Here is a 22,801-nt window from a genome sequence, read left to right as displayed (position 1 = left end):
TATTGCAAAGACTCCACTTCACCAATTTTGTAATCCGTTCTATGTTTGGTCAAACTATCCTGATAATCAGGTGGGTAGAGTAGCCAACATTTGTAGGACTGTCATTTAAGTGATAAGACTCAAGTAAAAGTAAGAAAATCCTCTAAATAATTTCTTGAAGTAGTAAGTGGGGAAAAAATGGTGACTATAATTTGAATAGCCCAAAACATACAAGTGGCAATTCCAGTGAAGTTGGGTCATTTGTAAAAAAATAAAATACAATCGCAAATCTTTTTCAACCTATATTCAATGAATCAAAAATTGAATTGAAAAACATTTTTTAATGTAAAATTGCAAAGAATGTATGGATTTCCTCATCTACAGTAAATAAAATCATCAATCTGCATATTAACGTTAAATGCCCGTGACCTTCAATACCCCAGGTGGCGATGCCCTGTATTAAAAAAAAAAAATCAGTGTGGAAGGAATAATGCCACATTGACATTTGACACAGTTTGTCACTACACCTTAAAATAGAAGTTAAAATTCTCCCATGCAACGCAAAAGCCGAACAGTATAAAAAAAAAACAGCTTCTATGAGGTTGAGCTCATCTGGGATGGACTGACCCAAAACTGGTGTGCTGTTGTCTGATGAGTCCACATTTCAATTCCTTTGTGCTAGTTGAAAACTTTACTACTAACTCAGGCCAAGTGAGTGTGCCCCCTGAGACTGCGGGGTTATGGGTTCAATCCCTGGCTGGGTCATACCGAAGGCTATAAAAATGGGACCCATTGCCTCTCTGTTTGACACTCAGCATTAAGGGTTGGAATTGGGGAGGAACACTGCTGTAAATAACTCCCGAGTGCAGTAAGCAGCACTGCACTAGGTCAAATGTGGAAAATAAATTTCACCCCATTCAGGTGGGTGTGGCAATCAGTGGTACTTTACCTTAATTTGATTGTAATGAACTTCAACAGGTGGATCCACCCACATTTATCAGCAATGGTGGGTGGCGGGGCAATGAATACTTTTCATTTACTCAAAAACAATGTGAATTCTGCTATTTTAACATCTTTATGTTCACTGCTGTATATGCATTGCAAATTGCTTTATCTTCCTGCTCCTTTTGAATGCGCACAACCCTTTCTTCAGTGCAGAACAGACTACTCAAACGAGTCTGAGTGGGTCAGACAAACTACAATTTGCAATCATGTGCTGTGGTCGACCTACTGCTTTTATTCCACACAGCATTGCATTTAGCAGAGAGAGACAGCCTCTTGTATGTCTCTCAAGTTCTAAGTGGAGTTCTTGTAGGTTGAAATGCTGATATTTTATGCAGACACGAATGACTGCAAATGACATACTGTTGCTATTCTTTTTCATAGTCCAACTATTCACTTTCTACACCACACTTTTAATAACTTTAAGTCACGGGTGAGCTGCAGCCTGTCTATAAGGTATGTATGGATTTCTGCAATGTTCCCTTAAATAAGTCACGTTTTGCATCTAATGAGATCAAATATAAGAGCTGTATCAATAACTCTACCTTCTTCTTGGTGCTTGGCTATACTGACAAATAGGGCAACAAAAAAATCTCCACCCTGTCTGTCTTGGACTTCTCCCTGGATGCTTTACCATTTCGTGTTCCAAGCTTTAAGTTCTACTACTATTCTGTTCTTCCTCTTTTTTTTTTTTTACTTTCAGGGATCCAATAGAGTGCTGTCTTTGAGATGTTTTCTATACTATTCATCCCCGCCTTCTCCAAAAAAAATTCAACATTGATTCTTATCTGCATCTGTTGAGAAGTTCCAAAATATTCTCATGATTCGTCTGAAACAGTTTGCGAAACACAAGAGATTCTGGTCGCTTTCAATCATTTGCCAACAATCACAAATTACACAAGTAGAGACTCAAATAATAATAATAATAATAATAATAATAATAATAATAATAATAATAATAATAATAATAATAATAATAATAATAATAATAAATATAAAAATATATAAATTATACATATTCAATTTGATACAACACAGTCATATAGACACCACTGCATTCCAAGTATAATAATAATAATTATTCTTAAACAAATACATCTCTGAACCCATGGCATAAAAAAATTAACATTGTAATAAAGGACTATTGTTTTTAGCTAATCTATTATATTGGATCACATTCAATTGTTTACCTAATTTTGTATGTGCTATCTCAATCATTGCGGTCACAAAACTATACAGCACAATAATTCAATTTACTGCCTCAAAAACTTGTATTAGCATAAAACTTTGTATGTGGTACTAGCCTCTGCCTTCATTTGAATTATAATTACCATCTCGCTCCCCTAAGGCAAACATTTACACACAATTAAAACACTTTTCTGGCCATCTTTAAAAAGTAAGCATGGTCATCATATGGAAATTTGTGTTCGCTCAACAGAGCTGGCAAGGAGAAGTACAAGAAGCTACTTGTGTAAAAAAAAATATTCTCATAAAAGCACAACTACTGATTCAACTCATTTATTTAAGTAACAGTAAAAAGTACACTCTGAAATGTACTGTATTTAAGTACAATTGTTTTTTTTGTTTTTTTTATTGTTCACTGTCAATTATATAAAATGGGGAAGCTTGCTGTCACATGGGTACATTGTCACATTGCAATTATCTTCTCCACCACAGGATGCAGCAAACAAGTGGAATACCTTTACATGGTCAGGGGTTGTGACCTGTCTGAGAAAACAATAGCTATAGTTAACGTGAAATGAGTGTCTTCCAAATAAAAATCCTAGCAATGATAGTGGTGGACTTGTTAGAGGAGAGATTTGGGCTTCTAAACTAGAGCTAGTATTAGCAAAAATGGTAGTTTGGGGCAGCATGTCTGTCATTTTGGTATTAGTTGTCACATGTGACTCATTCAAAGAATAGGTCAATGAAAAATGCACCTCTCGGCAAATCGGTTTACACATGCCAGAAATTAGAATTACCATTCGGATGATGAATCAGACTAGTCACGTGAGGAAATTCATTTCTCAGTTTTGTTTGAGTGTTCACTTTCCATTTGTTGTTGGCGCTATGTCCATATTTCAGGACAGGTTTAAGTTTCATAATAAACCAATACTTTCTTTATTGTAATTCAGTTTAAAGTTTAATTTTCAGTTTTGTGCATTTGAGGCTGAGAGCTATGACCAAAGTGCCAGCAGGACTTTAATCCCATGCACGTTTTCGTAATATTTCATGCTAACCTAATTTTCAACCTCAGTGATAACATTTTCTTTGATTGACTTCAATGTTCGCTTTCATGTAAAATAACAACAACAAAACAAACAAACAAACAAACAAACAAAAAAGGAGAACAACAATAATTTTGTCCTTTGTTATATCTTACCTGATGGTGGGGCAACATGACACATGCTCACACTCTCTATTTGATTGCTTTTCCTGCACTGACAAAATGTGAAAATGACAAAAACACAAAATATGTAACTGAGACTTTGGTCTTACATCTGGTACACATTTTGTTTATACATGATGTGTTTCCTCCAACCTGCATGTTCTCATAATTAAAAAAAAGAATGAAAAAAGGCAAATAAGAAAAACTGTACACATTAGTTTCCCTGTTTTATGATTTTACAAGGTGCGTATACTGAAAAGAATAAGAACAAAAAATGATGTCCCATTTTGTTGCATTTTTTTTTTAAACCAAGAGTTAGTTAACATTAGTTTGACTTTTATGCTATCAAAACAATGTGTTCTCGACAAAATAATGTGCTGACAATGAATAAGGCCACGGATGGGGAATAAGTTGCTTCTCCTAATCCTTGTTGATTATGTGTGTAACGTTCATAAAATTATATGATTTACTACAAGCTAAATTTGACTTGAATGCAACAGCACAAATGTGTGTTTTATTGGGAAAACATTGGCCATGCAATCTAGTCACATTTGAGGAAAGTGAGTTTGCAACCTTCTTAAATAACTGATCCATAACTGAACTGGTCCATCTCCATCAACCAACCAAGCTTGTGGTCCAGGCATCTGCCCCAACTACCGACCAAGCTTCTACTCTGACTATACTGACCCAACTTCTGCTGAAGAAACACTGACTTGGCTGAACTTTAGCCTAAAAGTTGTTTGACCCTTACCAAAACCCAGAAAGCAGAAACTCAAGTTAACAAACGGGAAGAGGAAACAAACAATGACACACCTGTCAAACTGGCACTGGAGGTAGAATAGAAGATAGTTCTGAGGTGAAAGCTTGGGGACAAAACACCTTTTGTACAATTTTATTCTTATAATATGTTAGAGTATTTTAAATCCTAAATCATTTATAAATGTTTTGAACAGAAAGCTTGCAATATCTTAGTCATTGTTATGGCCTTTATTTTATAATGTTTATTCACCATGGGTCAAATGAGTTTGAGTTTAAGTCATTCATTTTCTTTTTGTTACACAGTTATTCTCCAGTAGCCATTTTCTGCTAGCTTTCGTAACAGTTTGAACACCCTAAGAGCTTCATTATAGAGACAAAAATGTGGAAAAATACAGTTATTCCATCTCCCCTCACCTGAAAAACATAGGCTACTTAAGTACAGTAACAAAGTATTTGTACTTAGTTACTCTACACCTGCCGTCAGTCAAAAGTAAGTACAGTATTACTGGAACGTTTTTGCTGCTCATGCTGGTAAAAAAAAAAAAAGAGGACCGGCCACTAAAATAAAAACACGTTCTACACAACAATGTGTAATCAAGGTCAGATTGAGTCGTAAATCCCAAAAATATCGATCCTCTGCTTATAACACACACTTTACCGCACGCGTTTAAATCGCTGCTTATAATTGTATTCCATTATTGACAGCTCCAACGTCGCAAAGTATAATCCCGCCTATTTTGCTGCTGGTTTCATCTCCGCCTTATCAAATGTGACACGCATAATAGGCCATTATGTATTCAAAGAGACGCATGTGAGCGGGGATGGATGAGGCGCGGAGGACGCGCCGCCGCACATTTTTACGCACGGCGCACGTCTGTTCCACTTCCACGTCAGCGTCCAGATGAGGGAGACACACGGCTCGTCGACACAACTATCCCGACTCCATTTGGAACATTTCATTACGTCCTCTTCTCCGACGGAAATACAAGGGGGCGAAGAGAGCTTTAGCACTTCGCCCTCATTGTGAAGACTTTATTATTTGTTATTTTTATTATAATTTTTTTAGGGGAAATCTGTCCCGCCCTCTCGCTGACTTCCACCTTTTCTTTAGCGGTAAAGCGTCCAGCGCTCATCATCTAGCCATCCATCCATCCTTTCAGCGGACGCCACCTGTCCAAGTCAGGTAAGACTTGTCATCAAGTTGCAAGCTTATAAAAAGTGTGTGACTTTACGTAGGCTACTTATTAATGAAATGTGCCGTTAGTAAGTAGTTTAAATACATCTTTCTGCAACTGTCGATTCGTGGATGCCCACACAATTATAAACATGCGACCACAGTTCCCCCCCCCCCCAGTTTTTTTTCTACATTCATGCTATGCCTTTTTGACATTAAGTCAAATTTAACTCAAATATGCTTCAGACATACACATATACCTTTGTTTTTACCCCCACCCGCCACCCCCAACGGACATGCTTTAAGTTTTCCCCTCTCCATCCTTGTCACCTGTACGGGGTGGCACAGCCCCCTTTTTCAAAGCCCCCCTTAGCCTCTTGTCCCCCTTCCTCCTGTTTCCAAATGGTCTCCTTTGAAGCGATGATGCCCCATCTGTCATATATGAGCAAAGGGAGAGCACGCTCTGCTCCTCTCAATTACTGAATTCTCCTCATGCCAGCTCCAGTGGGACAGGAGGAGGAGCAGGTGGGTGGAAGTCAGTGCGATCAATCAACATGAAATATTCAGCTTTGAATATGCACATCATTTACTCTACTACTGTTGCCCTTGTTAGAAGACTTGTGGCAACCCCAAAAAATAAGGCCTTCCACATGTGACATCATTTATTGTGTTAAAAGAGAAGCTACAAGTGTTACCCCCTTTCTTTCTGATGGTCTTTAAATCAAAAAACTGCGTGTGGTTTGAAAGTGATGAGGAAATTAGGCAAATGGGTGGAGAGGGAGGGCATGAAAGTGTATCATCACAGCCTCTTTTTCATTATGCCGCAGTAAACTCACATAAGCGTACATGACAAAAGCTGGGCTTGGCAACTTTCTCCCCCCTGACAGTCACACTTGTTTGAACACAGGGCACATGATTTGAATAGCAGTAATCCATGCTGAAATCAACAGGCCAGATGAACTTTTTGGCACCTCACTGAGTCGGATTTTCTCTCGCCAAACAAATGCCTAAGCTGTTTAGACTCTTGGCTTAAAATCACTAAGTTATTTGTCTTTCCCGTACCGTGGCAACATTACAGGGAGCATCTTAACCTTTTCTAGCCACTCTAACTCTTCAGGAAACTTTTAATCTCCCAAACGGCTTCTTTGTGATAATAATAACATCTTTAGGATTTTGCCTCGGGAAATTCGCCCGAGTACCATGGCCCTAAGTATTTGATCTATGAGGCAATACAGTGAAAAGCATAGCCCCATGATATGAGAACACAACAGTGAATAATTAATAACCTTGCTCCCAATTCCAGGAAAACAATAGCATATTGTAGGAACGCTGCACTAATTTAACTAGAGGAGAGAGAGAGGGGGAGAAAAAAAACGCGAAAGAACTTTGGCAAAATGTGGCGTGTATTGTTATTAGTGTACGACTTTTCTTTCACTCCTTTCACCGTTGCAATCTTTTCACACGGTGTTAAATACAGAAGTGTAAGTGTTGCGTGCTGTCGGCTGCAACGTGTTTGCATTTGAGACTAATCAGACGCTATTAGATACCCCCTTTCTCACCTGCTGGCACTATGTGAGGTGAAAGTGCACATGCAGGAAGCTATTTTCCACAGGCCTCCTCTCCTGGCTGTCAGCTCCCATTAAGGCGGAAGGTGTCATATCTGTAACACAGCTGAATGCAGATGGCAGAGTGGAGGGGATGGCTCACCGATTTAAACAATGATTAATGAACAGAGATGGAAAACAAATTACATCGGACTATTGGAGGCAGGGAATTGTTTTTATGAAAATGTTAATTGTTTCTGCCAGGCTGATACCCGGAGTGGGGGAAGGGTGAAGCGAGGGCAAAGCAGCCGCGCAACCAAGGGGCTACTGATAGGGCGGCTACAACCCCCCCGGCTCAGTCTACTGGCGCTTCTCGCGTGCAATGTTTAATACCCTACCCTGGCTTGAAGACCACTAATGTGCTGTAACTTTCAAGGTTTGGCTTTTTACGACAAACCCCGTGAAGAATTGTCACCCACCACCGCACCAATTAACGTTACCTCTAATAATAAGTGGTTGTAAGTGATGGGAGAAGCCGCTTGTGTTCTAGTTGTAATTATTGCAGGCGGGTGCAGCTGCACTACTTAGGGAGATGATGATAATTATTTTTCTTTTTTTTATTTCCACTGCGGGTTGGTTTTTTAAGAGCATCATACACTCATCAGAGTAATCAGGAGAGAGTGATTAGTGAAAATCCACGAGGCTAACAGCTGCCACATTAAACACTTGCCTCTGTTGCCAACACACAGAGCCGCTGCACATAGGACACAGGCCGACAAGGCACTTCACCTTCAGCGCCATGTGTGTTTGTTAGAAAGTCAAGGCTGCAAACACACAATTACAATAAACAGAGATTCTCACGAAAAGGCAAGTTGGTGTGCACCAAGGTCGAGCTGCGCTGGTGCTCCTATTGACAATTTGGAGTCTGGGGAGTCAAAGTGTGATAGGCCACTGGAGGTGTGATATCCAGATAGCCGCTATGCGGTGACCTTGTTCTTCAAAGTTTCATGTTTACCGAAAGAAGCACATTTTTAAGACGCAGGTGTTTAGTGTAGCGGTTCACACGGCTGAATGCATTGTGATTGACTGGCGGCCAATGGAGGGTGTGGTTTTGTGTCCTTCCCCCCATAGTTAGTTGGGATAGGCACCAGCTTTCCTGTAACCGCGAACAGGATGAACGAAACTTAGATTTGAATTGAGAATGGCCCCTAAATTCCAATTCAACTCTTGACTTTGAATTGAGGTGGCAAAGACGAAGCAGAATTGCAATTCGAATTGCAGGAGGTAGAATTGAAATTCCATGAAATGAAATTCAAAGAAATTCACAAGCCTATTTACAATATGAATTTCATACAAATATTATCGTAAATACTTAATGTACATGATGCTTAAATGGGAAGATAACCAAATTTTCTTGACTATAATATTTAGTATGTGTCCCCACTAGTCTAAACGCGGCATTCTGATTAACATTGCATTTGTGGAATATAAATTGAGCAGCAAAATCCACTCTTTTTTTTTTTCCATCACAGGGGGCGGCCATCTTGCTGTCGACTGAAAATGTAGTCGTAGTTGCTCAGGGCTCAGGTAACAACCAATCACGACTCACCGGTCTCCTGAGTTTGCAGTGATGTTGCCCATTTGACCCGTGACATACATGAGGATATACACTTGCTCATTCTCACTGATATGGGATGAGAATGAATTACATTGAATTGAATTCCACTACCTGTAATTCGAATTCCATTCCGTGGGGTGGAGTCAATATAAATTCAAATTCATTCATTGAACTGAATTGAAATCTGCGATTCTGAATTTGACACAGTATAGGAAATTGATGGATGGTTGTCCGGCGTGCGTCGCTTGCCACAGTGCAAGGCCTGCTCAACTCAGGGGCTAATTCTCTTAGCCCAGATGTTGCCTGAGTGTAGTCCTGAGATCCCACTGGGTTGATGAGCTCAATCAGTGGAATGATGAAAAGATGATTTTGTCCCTGTAATTACAGTGTGTAAACTACTTAGCTAGGATTGCAAAGGAAGTCATTTTCTAATTACGTCGGTACCCCGTTGTCTAATGGTGGATGTTTTGTTGTTTTTGAAAGAGAGAGGGGCTGGGTCGAGGAGAACGAATATGCATGCGTGTGTGTGTTGCTGCGGCAAAAAAAAAGAAAAAAGAAGACCATCACGAAAGCAAGATGGCTGCCAAATGAGGGCTCATTGAATTATCAGCCCAGTTAATGTGCCTTGGATTATACTCTTTGTTTGTCATTTTTTTCCTGTAGATGCCATAGCTTAATGAGATACTGTAAGTGGCATTACCCGACTCCTGCTGTGGTTTTGTGATGACTCGTTTAATGTCTTTTGTTTTAGTGCCTCCGAGTGCTTTGGCAAGCGAAAGTCGACACATCTCCAGTTTCCCCCATTTTCGCCATCTCGGTACCACTTTGCGAATAAGAAGCATCGTTCACATCATGCAAATGCAGTCAAAGGCGCTCGCTGAGTTAAATGAAATGGCGATGGGAGTTGACATGGGCGAGCCTGCCTATTTTGCACTGTGGGACAGGAAGTCGCACAAACCATGTCAGTGTGTTGTCACCGACCCAAAATGATCTATTCTTTGAGATCTGTGTGAGTTCTGTTGGAGTTGGCAGCGGGCCTGTGGGGGCCCAACCATCTGATGCAGGCTCGCACCATGTGGATTGGCTTGTCTTGCGCAAGGCATCCCCTACGCACGCCACACTGTTAACATAGCCCGTCTTACGCCAAAAGCTTTGTTTGTGTCCAGGAAGAACAGGTGGCCTGTGCAAACACCAGCAACTGTTTACACATGAGTGATTTAAAATACATTCTATATACACATGCTCGAGTGTGTGTGTGTGTGTGTGTTACGGAGAGAAAGAGAGACGGAGAGACTACATGTGAGAGTGTGTGTCCTTGCATGCACAAAGACACTATTTGATGAGGGAGTATTAAGGAGACAGTGTTTGTATTACTTTATGTGAGGCATCCCGGGAAGCTAATGAATGCAACATTTATATGACACATTGTAGCAAGGTTAGGTCACTGCATGGTTCGTCCTCTTTCGGAACTTTGTCTTAGTCATTTAGAACAGTTGCCTCAATTGAGCACAATCATCGGCCTTAAGAAAATGTAACACTTTCCATCAAAAGTACAAATTCAGATAGTCAAAGTTATAAGTGAGTCTTTTATTCTCAGCCTGCCTTGCACTCTTTGTGTCCCATCTAGCTCCAAACAGGTTTTCCACGCAAACATAGTCAAATGTATTCAATCAGCATTACTTTACACCAACAGATCAGATTTTGATCAAAAGCCTCTTCGCAGCCGACAAGTTGACTCTCAAATCAGCGCGCGTCACTGAAGGGCCACAGACACCGATTTCAAGCCATATTTCCTACAGTTTTGATTGCAAAATCATCAATTCTCCGCATACACAACAAACATGTGCGCATTCCTTTATGAGTTCTTTAGCTATTACTCACAAGGAGCTAGTTTGTCAGTGCTGTGTGTGCTCTTTCTTTGCTCCTGCAGTAATGAATGGCGCTGGTTAGACTATTCTATCTCCGTCAGGCATTTGGGGGGGCCTACAGAGAAGCTCCTATAGGCTTTCATTAATCTGGTTGTCAGAAAGTGTATGGGTGCTATCTTTTGTCCAGGTCAGGGTGGGCAGCTGCGTTACCACTGCCCCCAACACCCTGACAGGACACTCCACAGGATGGTTGGCCAGGCTGATTGCTTATGTGTGTGTGTAAACGCCACACATGATATATGGCAGCCTGCGCATGAATCTTCTTGGTAATTTCTGATGAAAAAGTTGTTACATACAGACATGGAAGTCAGAAAATATGAGTTTTTTTCCTTCATTTTTCATTTTGATGTAGGCAGTCTTCTTACAGCAACACGTAAAGCACCTGTATCACAAATGATATAATAATAACGTCTGCTCCTGTAGTCACAAGAGAAGACTTTTACTTTTCACTCTTGATTGTTCTACAACAACAGAAAACACTCGTACCCATGCTGCAAGGGAGAGAGTCAGTCAGAAAAGTACCTTTAAGTACTTTTAAATCAATTAATCAATCGGAAAAGGATTTGGCAAAAACCCCTAACTACTTACATTTGGACAATTCTTTTGTTTTCAGATTTTTTGAGCAATGACTTAATAAACGGGGGGAAAAAATATTTACAATAATATATTGTATGTGCCTCCACTAGTCTAAACACAGCATTCTAATTAATATTGCACTTTTGGGATATGAGTGAAACAGCTAAATCCACCTGTTTTTAATCAGTTTCAGAGGGTGGCCATTTTGTCACCTGTTGTCAACTGAAAATGACATCACAGTGGCTGAGGGCTCAGGCAACGACCAATCACGTCTCAGCTTCAGAAAACAGGTTAGCAATCACGTCTTAGCTTCGGAAAACAGGTGAGATGTGATTGGTCATTACCTGAGCCCTGAGCAGCTGTGATGTCATTTTCGGTTGACAGACAGCAAGTGGCAAAATGGCGGCCACCTCAAATGGATAAAAAAAACGGGTGGATTTTGCTGTTTAACTCATATTCCACAAACGCAATATTAATCAGAATGCTTTGTTTAGACAAGGGGGCTGCATAGAACATATTAGTGTAAATAATTTTGGGGGGATTTGATAGCATAATGTACTGCATTTGTTGTATTCATCAATTTCTGTGCCAAATGCATGAGCATTCCTGTTTTAATGACTTTTTTTCCCCACAGAAATCATTTTAGATAAAAATACACAACAGCATTTACATTAATTAATGATTTTGAGGGGCAATTTCTTCACAACTATGCAATTAGTTGTGCAACTCCAGTTTTTGCATAGTATTTTTTTTTAATAGTTACTGTCGTAAAAGCTATCTTAAAATGTACTGTATAATTATGTTTAGTATCTGGCAATAAAACGTGTGATTTTTACACTGAAAGCTTGCCAAATTAGTTTTTGTTCTACTGAGCATTTTGATTGTATTCTAATAAAATGTCCAAATTGTACAGTCATTATAGCCTTGCTAAAACATTAAATCTAATGGTTGCACATCACTTTTGCCCAGTACAGTACTCTATGTTCCATATTTTAATCAATATTTATTCCAAAACAAGTATAATGACAATATGTCCTAGAGAAGCCACAACATTGTGGGCACTCGCACAATATAATGATATCAAATACAAGAGCTCTATCAAATATTCTACCTTTACAAATTTGTACCAATGGGTATTCCTGCAAAGATTGTCCCAAAAGAAAAATACAGTATCCATTTAACATTATATGTGTGTGGAGGAGGCTGTTTGCATTGTAAAGCTGGACTGCATGCCAAAGATACCTATCTGTACTATGTTGGTTACTTTGATTAAATGCTCGTGAAAAATATTAGGAACACTTCTCAATATGGTGTAGTGCAGCTGTAAAGCACTGCAAAGTATAACCACAATAAACATATATTTTTTAAACACGGAATATTTGATACAGCTCTCATATTATAGATCACATATCATTATGTTGTGCAAGTGATGCAAGTGTGCAAATTGATGGTGGTAGATTGGTTTAATGATGTTCCGCCGAGCTGTAACATATTCCACCGGTTTTGATGTTGTGTTTTAGTTCTAGTCTGACAAAACTGTTTTGGGACAAAACAGCGAGCATCTATCCACTCCTGCTGTCAATCACAAGTCCAACACTTCTGCTGTTACATTTGTGATTGGATGAGCGGGTCGGGGGTGAGTGTGAGGTGAAACGTACTTCTGCCTTCTGCTACCAAAGTTTGATTGAGTGGACAACGAGTTTACATTTTTTGGGTGTGTTTTTAGTCGACAGTACTCTAACTGTTTGGCTTCTCAATTAAATAAACTCTATAATGCAATGTAGACGGTATTTGCCATGAAAATAAGAATAATATTGGGAGCTTTTTCTTTGCCGCGCTACTGAAAAATGCCGCGACTTTTGCCCTTCCACTGTAAATGGCCATTGATAAAACAATATATCCATAGTGGCTGAAAACCTTTGCATGCTCTATATTTGAATCCATATTTATTTGTTAATTAATTTAACTTTCAGTTCCTGTAGTTATGATGACAAAGTGTCCTATATACAGTATACGTCTCCCTGTCGTGTCTATTTTCCACTGTGAATCCACTTCGTACAAACATGATTGCATTGCTATATTTTGTGTCATCAAGTCACAAAAGGCCTTGATTGGCTTGAGCAGGATTTTCCATGGCTTTCCATTTGTCTTAAAAATAATTGCTTTTATTCATAAAGCTTTAATTTCTGTGCATCATTTACATTCTGCAGTTTACAGAAGCTGTTTGTGGTGCATGTTGTGTTCTGCTCCAGCAACCAAGCAAATTATTAATGCCTTGCAACTGCTGTTAAAAAAGAAATATGCACTTCTGATCTATAAATTGTATTCATGTGCTTCAGCTGTGTCACCTCACTATAGATTTACAATACCGTCCATCCATCCTAGCTGACAATATACAGCAGCAACAAAGCTAAAAGATTACATCTCCACTTGCTGGTTGATTAAATAGCTTACAAATTCTTTTGGCTGACAGCAGTAAAAATAAATGCGGCAATTTCTGATACGGTTACAACCAAAGTAATCCGGAATGTGCAGCTCCCATAGCTTGTTTAAATTTGTGATACATTTCTTCTCAGTTATTGCCTGCATGTAATCGCACCTGCTCCTTGTTCGTCAATGCGCCGCCCTGCCTGAGAGGTGCTGCTGTGAGATGATGTTTAATAGCTTCCAAGCACTCTGTGAATCTGCTCCAAAAAAGAGCCTAATACACTCTGACAGAAGGAAAACACCTGATGGCTCTGCACGCTGTTCCTAAACAGATTCCTACAGTTGCACACGCACGCATGCACGCACAAAGATTTAGATGCAGCGATGCTTAGCGAGTTGGAAGTCAGGGTGTTCGATACCACTTTTTTATTCAGACCGATACTAGTATGAGTGCTGAATCTTAAGTATCACCGATACCGATACCAAGCACTGATACTACTAGCAACCTACTTTTGATTCATAAAATTTCTAAAAAACAAAACAAAAACTGACAGATGATTTCAATCAAAGACCGATATATCCCAAATTCCCAATAGTACAGTAGTATTTTCTTTAATTGCATGAAATTAATTGCGATTTTCTATTATCATTTTTGTTTTTCTATACATATACTTACAAAAAATGGCATCTTAAAGGTGCGTATGCCTTGAGTTCCCGTGTTGTAAAATGGCCAAAAAAAGGGCGGCTGATACTGGCAGGCTTATAATAAGGCTTGTATTGTCACCAACACAGATGCCTGGTATCAGTACTTGCCGTCCCTACCAGTACGAGTACTCAATTCTTGAGTAGTCACTAATCCCGATACCTCTAGTTCTTTTGATCTGTAAAAAAAAAAAATATATATATATATATATATATATAATGAAATAAATATATAATAAAATAAATATATAATAAAATTAATATATAATAAAATAAATATATAATAAAATAAATAAAATAAATAAAATAAATAAAATAAATAAAATAAATAAAATAAATAAAATAAATGCTGCAATATGTAGCAGTTTGCCCACAAATATCTTCTAATTAGCAGATTAACACTTTAGCTGTTACCAATGGGTATTCCTGCAAGACTCTGGCCAATAGTTTTCAGATTGGGTTTGGGTTCGAGTTTCCTACCCTGTGTCTGTGTATGTGACGTCATGTGCGCATTGTGTATATGAGAACACAGTATGCTGTTTCATTTTTCGGCCACACGATTCGAAATTCAATTTTCTGCATTCAACAGCTTTCAAGAAAGACCTATACACCCCAATATAACCCTTAAAATTGCATGCAAATGGCAATTTTCTATTCTTCTAATTTCTAATTTCTAGTTCCTGGGTTCCGGGTTGCTTATTGATCTCTGATCAAGAGCAGACATTTGAATTGTTTTATGTACAGCATCTTCGTGTCCACCACAGACAGCAGCTTTTATATTGAGCTTGCGAATGGGAATTTTGTGTATTATCAAATATTTTCCGAGAGTGAATGTTCGGGTTTGCACTAGTTATTATTATTATTATTTTTATAGGATCTGACCGACGTGTGACAGAGCATCTGTGAATTGCCTGTTAAAGGAATCATAAATGCAGTCCTGCTGTGGCTTCATGACAAAAAGCCAGCCAGAACTTGAATTTGATCAATATTATTGATTTGGGCGCAGACTTCAAATTGGATATACTTTAGCACATTGCATGTCCAAGGCTGCAATCTTTTAATGCCATTAATAGAGGCCACTGCAATAATAGTTCAAATTACTGTAATCCTTGATGCTGAGCATGCACGCACGCACGCGCGCGCACACACACACACACACACGCACACGCACACACTTGTGTAGTTGACTTAAAAAGAATCTAAGGTTAAGTAATATGAAGCACATTCACTTGTGTTCCTGTCAGATATGATTAGATGAGGTCCGTATGGTTATATTGATTGCTGATCAATAGCTGAGTGCAGTCATGCTGCTCAGTTCGTGTTGCTGCTCTTTAACTGTGTGGTTTTGTGTACATCATTTTCATGAGTGACTGAGGTTGCAGCCCAGGATGATGTAAGCCTGTGTTAATTCAATGCGGACAGTGAAGGCTTTGTTCTGTGCCCTTTGGTGCAGCACAGGCCTCGCTTATGTGACCCCTACCATTGTCGCACCATGTGAATTTGAGGCTTTGTTTTGCTGCTACAGTTGAATCAAAGAATGGTGCTGGGGAGGAAAAAAATGCTTTCAATTTGAATACTTTCCCCCTTAAACTGAGCTTGCATTTTTGCATCATTAAGTTGTTTATTTTTCTCAGTACTCCTGTGCCTTAACTCTTTTACTTTAATCTTTATTTTTTTTATTTTTTTGGGGGGGTTATTTGAGAAATGCAAACGAGAGGCTAAGTAGGAGAGGTCAGACTTTGATGTTTGTGCTGCCTTGGTATTGTATGTCAGTACAACATAAGATCAAGACAAAGATTTCCATCTTACCCTTTAGCTGGGGTGATATGTTTGTTGAGTAAGGTTTTGTGGTCACACTTAATCAGCAGTTTCAGTCCCCAGTGTTAATGTAAAACCATAGGTATACTTAACACACGATGAGAAAAGTTATAACCTACTTTGCTCCATTTACTGACCTATTTGAAGTCATCACTGGCCTTATACAGCAGACATTTCAATGACTGCTAATGAGTTGAAAGTCACCCTTCTGACGTCAACTGTAGTAGCTAAAAGATTCCATAGCGATCCATATAGTTTTTGTATTTTTTTTTCTTTTTTATACTTGTGAATGCTTTCTTTGTTTTGCTCGAATTTGAATGCACTTAATGTTCCCTTTGTTCTCTCTTTAGGTCTGAGCTGCAACAAGCCGAGATTTCATCTGATCAGCATGAATCCACATCCTGTTTTAAACTGAATAAGTACAAGCAAGCCAGCGCACAGTTCACTGCAGACCTTTCAAACACCCCTGACCACTCGTCTGTAACTTTAGCCAGACACTGAAAGGACAGATTCATTAGGCCGCCCACCCGCCCAATTAGGAGCCAGATGGCGCTTCTGGCCAATCAAATCATGGATGCAAGAATTCTCAGCAGCATGAATGGAAGAGTTGAGCTCTCGCAGTTCTTGAGGGTTACAAATCAAAGTATTGTTACCCAGGTAAACTCTGTTGAGGATGACAATCGCAAGAACAGAAAGTATCCCTGTCCGTTGTGTGGGAAGCGTTTCCGCTTTAACAGCATCCTTTCGCTTCATATGCGCACGCACACCGGTGAAAAGCCCTTCAAGTGTCCCTACTGCGACCACCGGGCTGCACAGAAGGGCAACTTGAAGATACACCTGCGCACCCACAAGCAAGGCATTCTGGGTAAAGGCCGCGGACGCATTCGGGAGGAGAACAGGCTGCTTCATGAGCTTGAGGAAAGGGCCATACTAAGAGACAGGCACATGCGAGCCGGTCATGTCGGCCCGCAGCAGACCTCTGTCATCTCCCAACTTCAACAACCCCAACAGGCCCAGACTGCAAACCAGATCCTCAGCAGCCAGCCCATAGCGTCAACATCCCCTAAGGCCACTGCGATCCCCGATGAGACCACCCAGCCGCCCCCCGTTGGGTTTCGCTGCTCATTCTGCAAGGGCAAGTTCAGAAAGCAGCAGGAGCTCGAGCGTCACATCCGGATCCTGCACAAACCCTACAAGTGCACATTGTGTGAGTTTGCTGCCGCGCAAGAGGAGGAGCTTATTGGTCATGTTGAGACGACGCATATAACCACAGATTCAGGACCAGGACAAAAGCCCGCGGTGGGGGTTAATGACAAGGGGAAGTCCGGTGGTGAATTTCCCTGTGATGTTTGCGGACAAACTTTTAGCCAGGCCTGGTTCCTCAAAGGTCACATGAGGAAACACAAGGACTCTTTTGAGCACTGCTGTCAAATTTGTGGCCGTCGCTTCAAAGAACCCTGGTTTCTCAAAAACCATATGAAGGTCCACCTGAATAAGCTGGCCTCAAAGGCTCACCTCCCCCCTCAGCATGACAACTCTGTTAACATGAATCATTTGACAGAAGACTATCAGAGCAGCCTCTACTCGCAGTACATCTCCCGCATTCACAACAGGTTCCTCACAGCCGAGAGAGCTGACCAGACAGATTATAGCCAGTTACTCGCCGCAGCGGGTGTTGACATCAAAGTTAGCGAGATGTTAGGTCGCGGGGTTTCCTCAAGTCTCGGCTCACTCGCTGATACTAAGAGTTCCTCTTTGTTGGGCCTGAATCACCTTCACCCTCCCCTGAGCGCCACCAATCTGGACTACCAGCAGAAGGTCATCGCCAGCAGAGACGCCGTTAGCTACTCAGGCTGGCAGATCATGACACCCCCACAGCACATCTTCAAACCGAAGGATCAGCAGAGCTCCTCCTTCCTGTCTGAGCGACGCCTCCCTGCAGATGACGGCAAAGTGGGCCTCGCTGACCAAGATGGCAACACAAGCAGCCGGCCCAGCAGCAAAGGCAGCCTGAGTCATCATGGGCCAGTCGAGGTGGCCGCAGAAACCGCAAGCGCCCTTGAACGCCGACCACAGTCTTCTTCTCCTGCTTCAGCTATAGGTAACATCGCGTAGGAGAGACCATACGGCTAAAAATATGGTTTGTTGGAATGGAGAGGTTGTTTGGCAGTGCAGTGCCAAGTAGTGACAATTTTACTCAAGTAAGCATACCTTTACCTTGGAATAGTAGGACTCAATTATAAGTAGTAAAAGTAAAAAATTGTCCCCCAAAAGTAAAGGAACGCTTCCTTAAGCTGAATTCAGACGAGGAATACAAGAACACAACGCTTTCTGAATTGATGGTGAAGAAAGTCAGAGTTGATGAAAAGGCTACTCTCGCTGTTCATTTTATTCATCAGTAAAACCTAAATCTGAAAAAAAAAAAAAAAAAACATTTTATCTATCAAGAAAGAAGTGTATGGTGAAATTGCATAGGAAACTGGTGGAGTTAAGAACAAGAAGGTTAAGAACCACTGAAATAGACTCATCACTAATGCAGGAAAGTGAAATGTTCTGTGAGCTACACAGTAAATTACATAGAGTAAATTTGACTCTATTAGAGTGGGACCAAATAGACTCAGTTTTAGAGTAATATTTACACTGAGAAGAGAGTACCGATAAAATAAAGAATTGGGAAAAAAATCACTAAAGAGCTGAGGCACAAACTTACGACCTTCAGCTCGGCAGACTGCCACACTACCACCTGACCTATGCCACTTGTTCTGTGTGCTTATATCCAAGAGGAGAAATTAAAACTACTATAAATAATATGTACTGCATAATTTTTTATCATTATTATTAATTTGGTTATTTATTAAAAATATGTAAATATTCAAGAATATTTACAGTATTTATTATGGCAAAAACAGTATCCACGCCGCCACATACCTAGTCCTCATCCAGGGTTGAACTGTCACCATAATAAAATATTAATTAACTGTACAGTAATTTTTGGTGATAATTCACTGTAATACAATCGTAAGTTCAGTAAGATAATTGTCATCCAAGTTTAAGTTAACCACAAATGATGTTAAGACAGTATAAACATATAAACATTCTGTGCAAGTTCATAAGTGTAATGGTATATTCACTAAATACAAAAGGTGGTAATGGATAATTAAACGTTCATACATTTTTATCTCCAATTAGCCTTCAACAAATGTTTTTTTGGAATGTGGAAGGAAGGTTATCTATCAAACTAGGAAAGAGAATAAAATATGATGTACATCCCGCCAAAAATGTATGGATATCCCATTTTTAACAAATCCACATACATGCTCTGCAGCATCGTTTGATGCAGCCCTGATGTCTGATCTCTGCATATTGAAGAAAGACAATGACAAGCCACGTCCAGCATGTTCTACTTAGGCCTTGTTTCATAAGAGGGCGTATAATTCAGGTAATCTGAACCACCTGCCATCAATTTGATAATTAGAAGTATTTTTTTTTTTAAGATGCTCTTATTATTGCAGTGTTTGATGAACTGCACTAGAACATAGTGGTGTTTTTTTGTGTGTGTTCCCTGTTTAGCTACAAAATGGAGAAATTAGAAACAAGTGTCTGTATGACGGCAATGCAGTGTGCAAGCTACATTCACAATCCACAATCATAAAAACGAATACCTCGCCAACGCTGCCAATCAGAACTGAACATTTTCATCTTTGAAAAGTCAGTCTGTTTATCCAGCACTCATTGAGGATCACAATGTGAGAATAGTTGGAAAGAAATTTGACATTGAGTGCATTGATTTATTTAAATTTTATTTGCATTTTGCAATAATTACAAATATTCAAAAATATGCAGATAAAATAACAGAGAGATGAATAACATGCAATAAATAAATAAATCCAGGGCAGATTTAAAGTGCAGATTTATGTGGTACATGTCTTGCGTGTAGCATTTACATCATATTTTAATGTCTCCAGTACGTCCCCTGACTTCATGGAACATGAAGTACTGAATCATTTGAGCATGCCTTTAATATTTTGTCTGTCTTTGCCTTCTCTTCGGTGGGTTGAAAAGAAATTGCCAAATGACTGCATTTGATTATTTTCAATATATGTTTTCATCCTTCAAACATTAGAGCAGTAGTGTGACAGGTTTGGTTTTGCCTTTCTTCCCACTTAAGAGAAGGTGAATGTAGAATGCAGGGTCAGCAAGAGCACATTAGATTTAATTCCACTGTCATGCACAAGGACTTTGTCTTCTTTTTAAAAAGATTATGGCATCATAGGCATTGCAGGAATAATTAGTACCCTCTATTTTATATCTGTCACATCCTCAACCAATTGCCTCCGGGGGCACAAGATGTTAATGCATGCCATCTGGTGTTTTTAATGATTTGATATATACCACCCAGTGATTTTTTATGATTTGATCTACCACCTGGTATTTTTATTGATAGTCTTCTGTTCCACCTGGTGGTTTGGATGATTTGGCTCTCTGGGTAAATGGCATTCTTGTCATGGCATCCTGCTAACATGCTATCATGGGCCTAAATTACTGCCATAACAGTTAAGAGAAGAGAGGACAGTAAAGCAATATTGTGTTGTTTTCCCATCAGTTTGTCACGATGGGTGTTGTACGTAAAGTCCATCCAAGTCTGGTGTGCTCTTGCGGGCCGTGTAACAGAGATAAATGGATCAGGCTTAATCTCATTAGATGTTTTGTTGACACATTGTGCACATATAGTGCTATCTGCATATTTGACATGCAATTGCAGGCATGTGCTGGCTGAATCCACTTGTAGTTGCGCTTTAAGTAACATGTTTAAGCACTGTTGTTTTCACTTCTCCCCTATCTCCAAGACCATATGCTGTCATTTGCAGAAAACCTTTATGATCGCTGGCTAGCTGAGGATTTGAGCGCACACAGTGCAGGGATGGCACATTCAGCATCAGACTCTAATTTCAGTCAATATTAAGCATGGAAACTAATTCATTGTAAAGGTCAGGCGTCATTGCTTTAGTCAATGATGAATCCGGCGGGCTCTCTCTCTCTCTCTCTCAGTCCCCCCCCCCCCCCCCTCCTCACCCCTTTCCTCTCTGTTCTTAGTCCTGTGTAATGGTAGACTCACTCAGGGGGCTTAGCACCGCATTGTTTAGCTCTGACAATATATCCCTGAGACCTCTGCAGCTGCTCCCTGCGCTCACAATGACAGATTAATTAACACAATCACACACTGCTGGCCCGGGCTCAACACTCAGGTCTGCTACAGGACAGATAGGTAAATCCTACACATATGGCCAACACGCACCACTTGATGAGGCTTTAATAACAGGGGGATAAGTTTTTCGGAGATTGTTGGGGGAGTGGGGGTGGGGGTGGGGGTGGGGGGCGCGGTTACTGATCAAGTCTGCCTTTTTGGATGGCTGGACGTCAAGCAAGAGGAGGAGGGAGGAAGTGAGAAAGTGTTTTCTAATTCAGGAGAGCGGAGATGCTGAGAAAGAATTACCAGTGCCAGATGTTCAGCTTGAGGAACATTGATTAGTCCAGAATTACTGGCTGCATTATTCATACTATAGCCTATGGTGGTCATGATGTTATTGATGTTCTCAATATGGAAGGCAAATATAGTACAGTCACGGCTGTCAGGGAGAGAGACGGCTTCTTTGTTTGATATGTTCAAATACTGCTCGGGATTTAGATTCCAAGCGACAAATAGCGTCTTAAATTAGAAATCACAGTCTGCTTTCAATAGGAGGCAAATTGCTTCGCTCAATATCTGATCAGGGCAGATTTGGAGAATGCACATAGGAGGAACGACTCCGTAAACTAATGAAGGAGGCATGCTTTAGGCTTGTGACCTACATTAGTCCAGCTTAGAGGAAAACATATCCCAAACAATCCTAAAATGCTCTGACACGTAATAATTAAGTAGTCCATTTAGTACTTTTAACCTCAAGGTCAGTGAGCAGACACTATGTGATGATGTCCTCTTGTATGATCTCTCCTTAATACTTAGTGTCCTTTTAAACGGTTACAATCAAGACAGCCAGAACTAATAATTGTCTGTACAAACCCAATGATTTGACCAGTGTACGTGTCTGTCAAAGCATGCTGCTATGCATAATATCACTTTTCCTTTAGCTGCTCCCATTACCGGAGTCTCTTCTTTGTGATGGATGGCAGGAAAAGGTTAACGGTTACCCTTTACAGAACAGTAAACAAAATAGTTTAGAGTTACAGAGGAATGAATGTGCAAGGGACCATAAATTTCTATCACAATGAATAATTGAGGATTCATTAACAAAGTGAATAAAATAACACTCATGTCCAAATGAAGCTTTTTAGTCTTCTCTCATCCGCTACATACAGTACAAACCCCAATTCCAATGAAGATGGGACATTGTGTAAAACGTAGATTAAAAACAGAATACAATGATGTGAACATTCTTTTCAACCTATATTCAAGTGAATAAACAAGAAAGATACAACTATTTATTTTAATTTTATTTTTGGTGGTGGTGCTGGGGGGATATTCCCTCATTTTGAATATGATGGCTACTATGGGAACTAATGACACTAATTGTTAAAGCTTTGTAGGTGGAATTCTTTCCCATTCTTGCTTGATGTACAACTTCAGTGGCTCAATAGTTCGTGGTCGCCATTGTCGTATTATGTGCCTCATAATGCGCCATATATTTTTAATCGGAGACAGGTCTGGACTGCTGGCAGGCCTGTCAAGTACAGTACTCGCATTCTTTTACTACAAAGCAGGCTGGTTTGCATGTGCAAAATGTGTTTTGGCACTATTTTGCTGAAATAAACAGGGCAGACCCTAAAAATGATGTTGCTTAGATTATTTATGCCTTCACAGATGTGCAAGTAATCCACACCTTGGGC

General features: G+C 40.0%; 1 protein-coding gene across 4 annotated transcripts in view; it reads left to right on the top strand.

Moving 5' to 3' along the window:
• Nucleotides 1-4,950: 4,950 nt before the first annotated feature.
• Nucleotides 4,951-22,801, top strand: part of LOC147175932 (zinc finger protein 536-like) — a 35,183-nt gene continuing 17,332 nt past the window's right edge. For all 4 annotated transcript variants that reach the window (XR_015094610.1, XM_086073924.1, XM_086073925.1 and 1 more), the window contains exons 1-2: nucleotides 4,951-5,312; nucleotides 16,267-18,017. Coding sequence is in view for 3 of the 4 variants with exons in the window: in XM_086073924.1 (XP_085930050.1) it covers nucleotides 16,463-18,017 (1,555 nt within the window). In the remaining variant the exon portion in view is untranslated. The remainder of the gene's footprint in view (nucleotides 5,313-16,266; nucleotides 18,018-22,801) is intronic.

The sequence above is a fragment of the Leptonotus elevatus genome, chromosome 4 (genome assembly GCF_054856555.1).
Source record: "Leptonotus elevatus isolate MCC_2025b chromosome 4, RoL_Lele_1.0, whole genome shotgun sequence".
NCBI classification, from domain to species: domain Eukaryota; kingdom Metazoa; phylum Chordata; class Actinopteri; order Syngnathiformes; family Syngnathidae; genus Leptonotus; species Leptonotus elevatus.
Note: the sequence above shows the minus strand (reverse complement) of the source record. Positions and strands in the feature narration are given on the sequence as shown.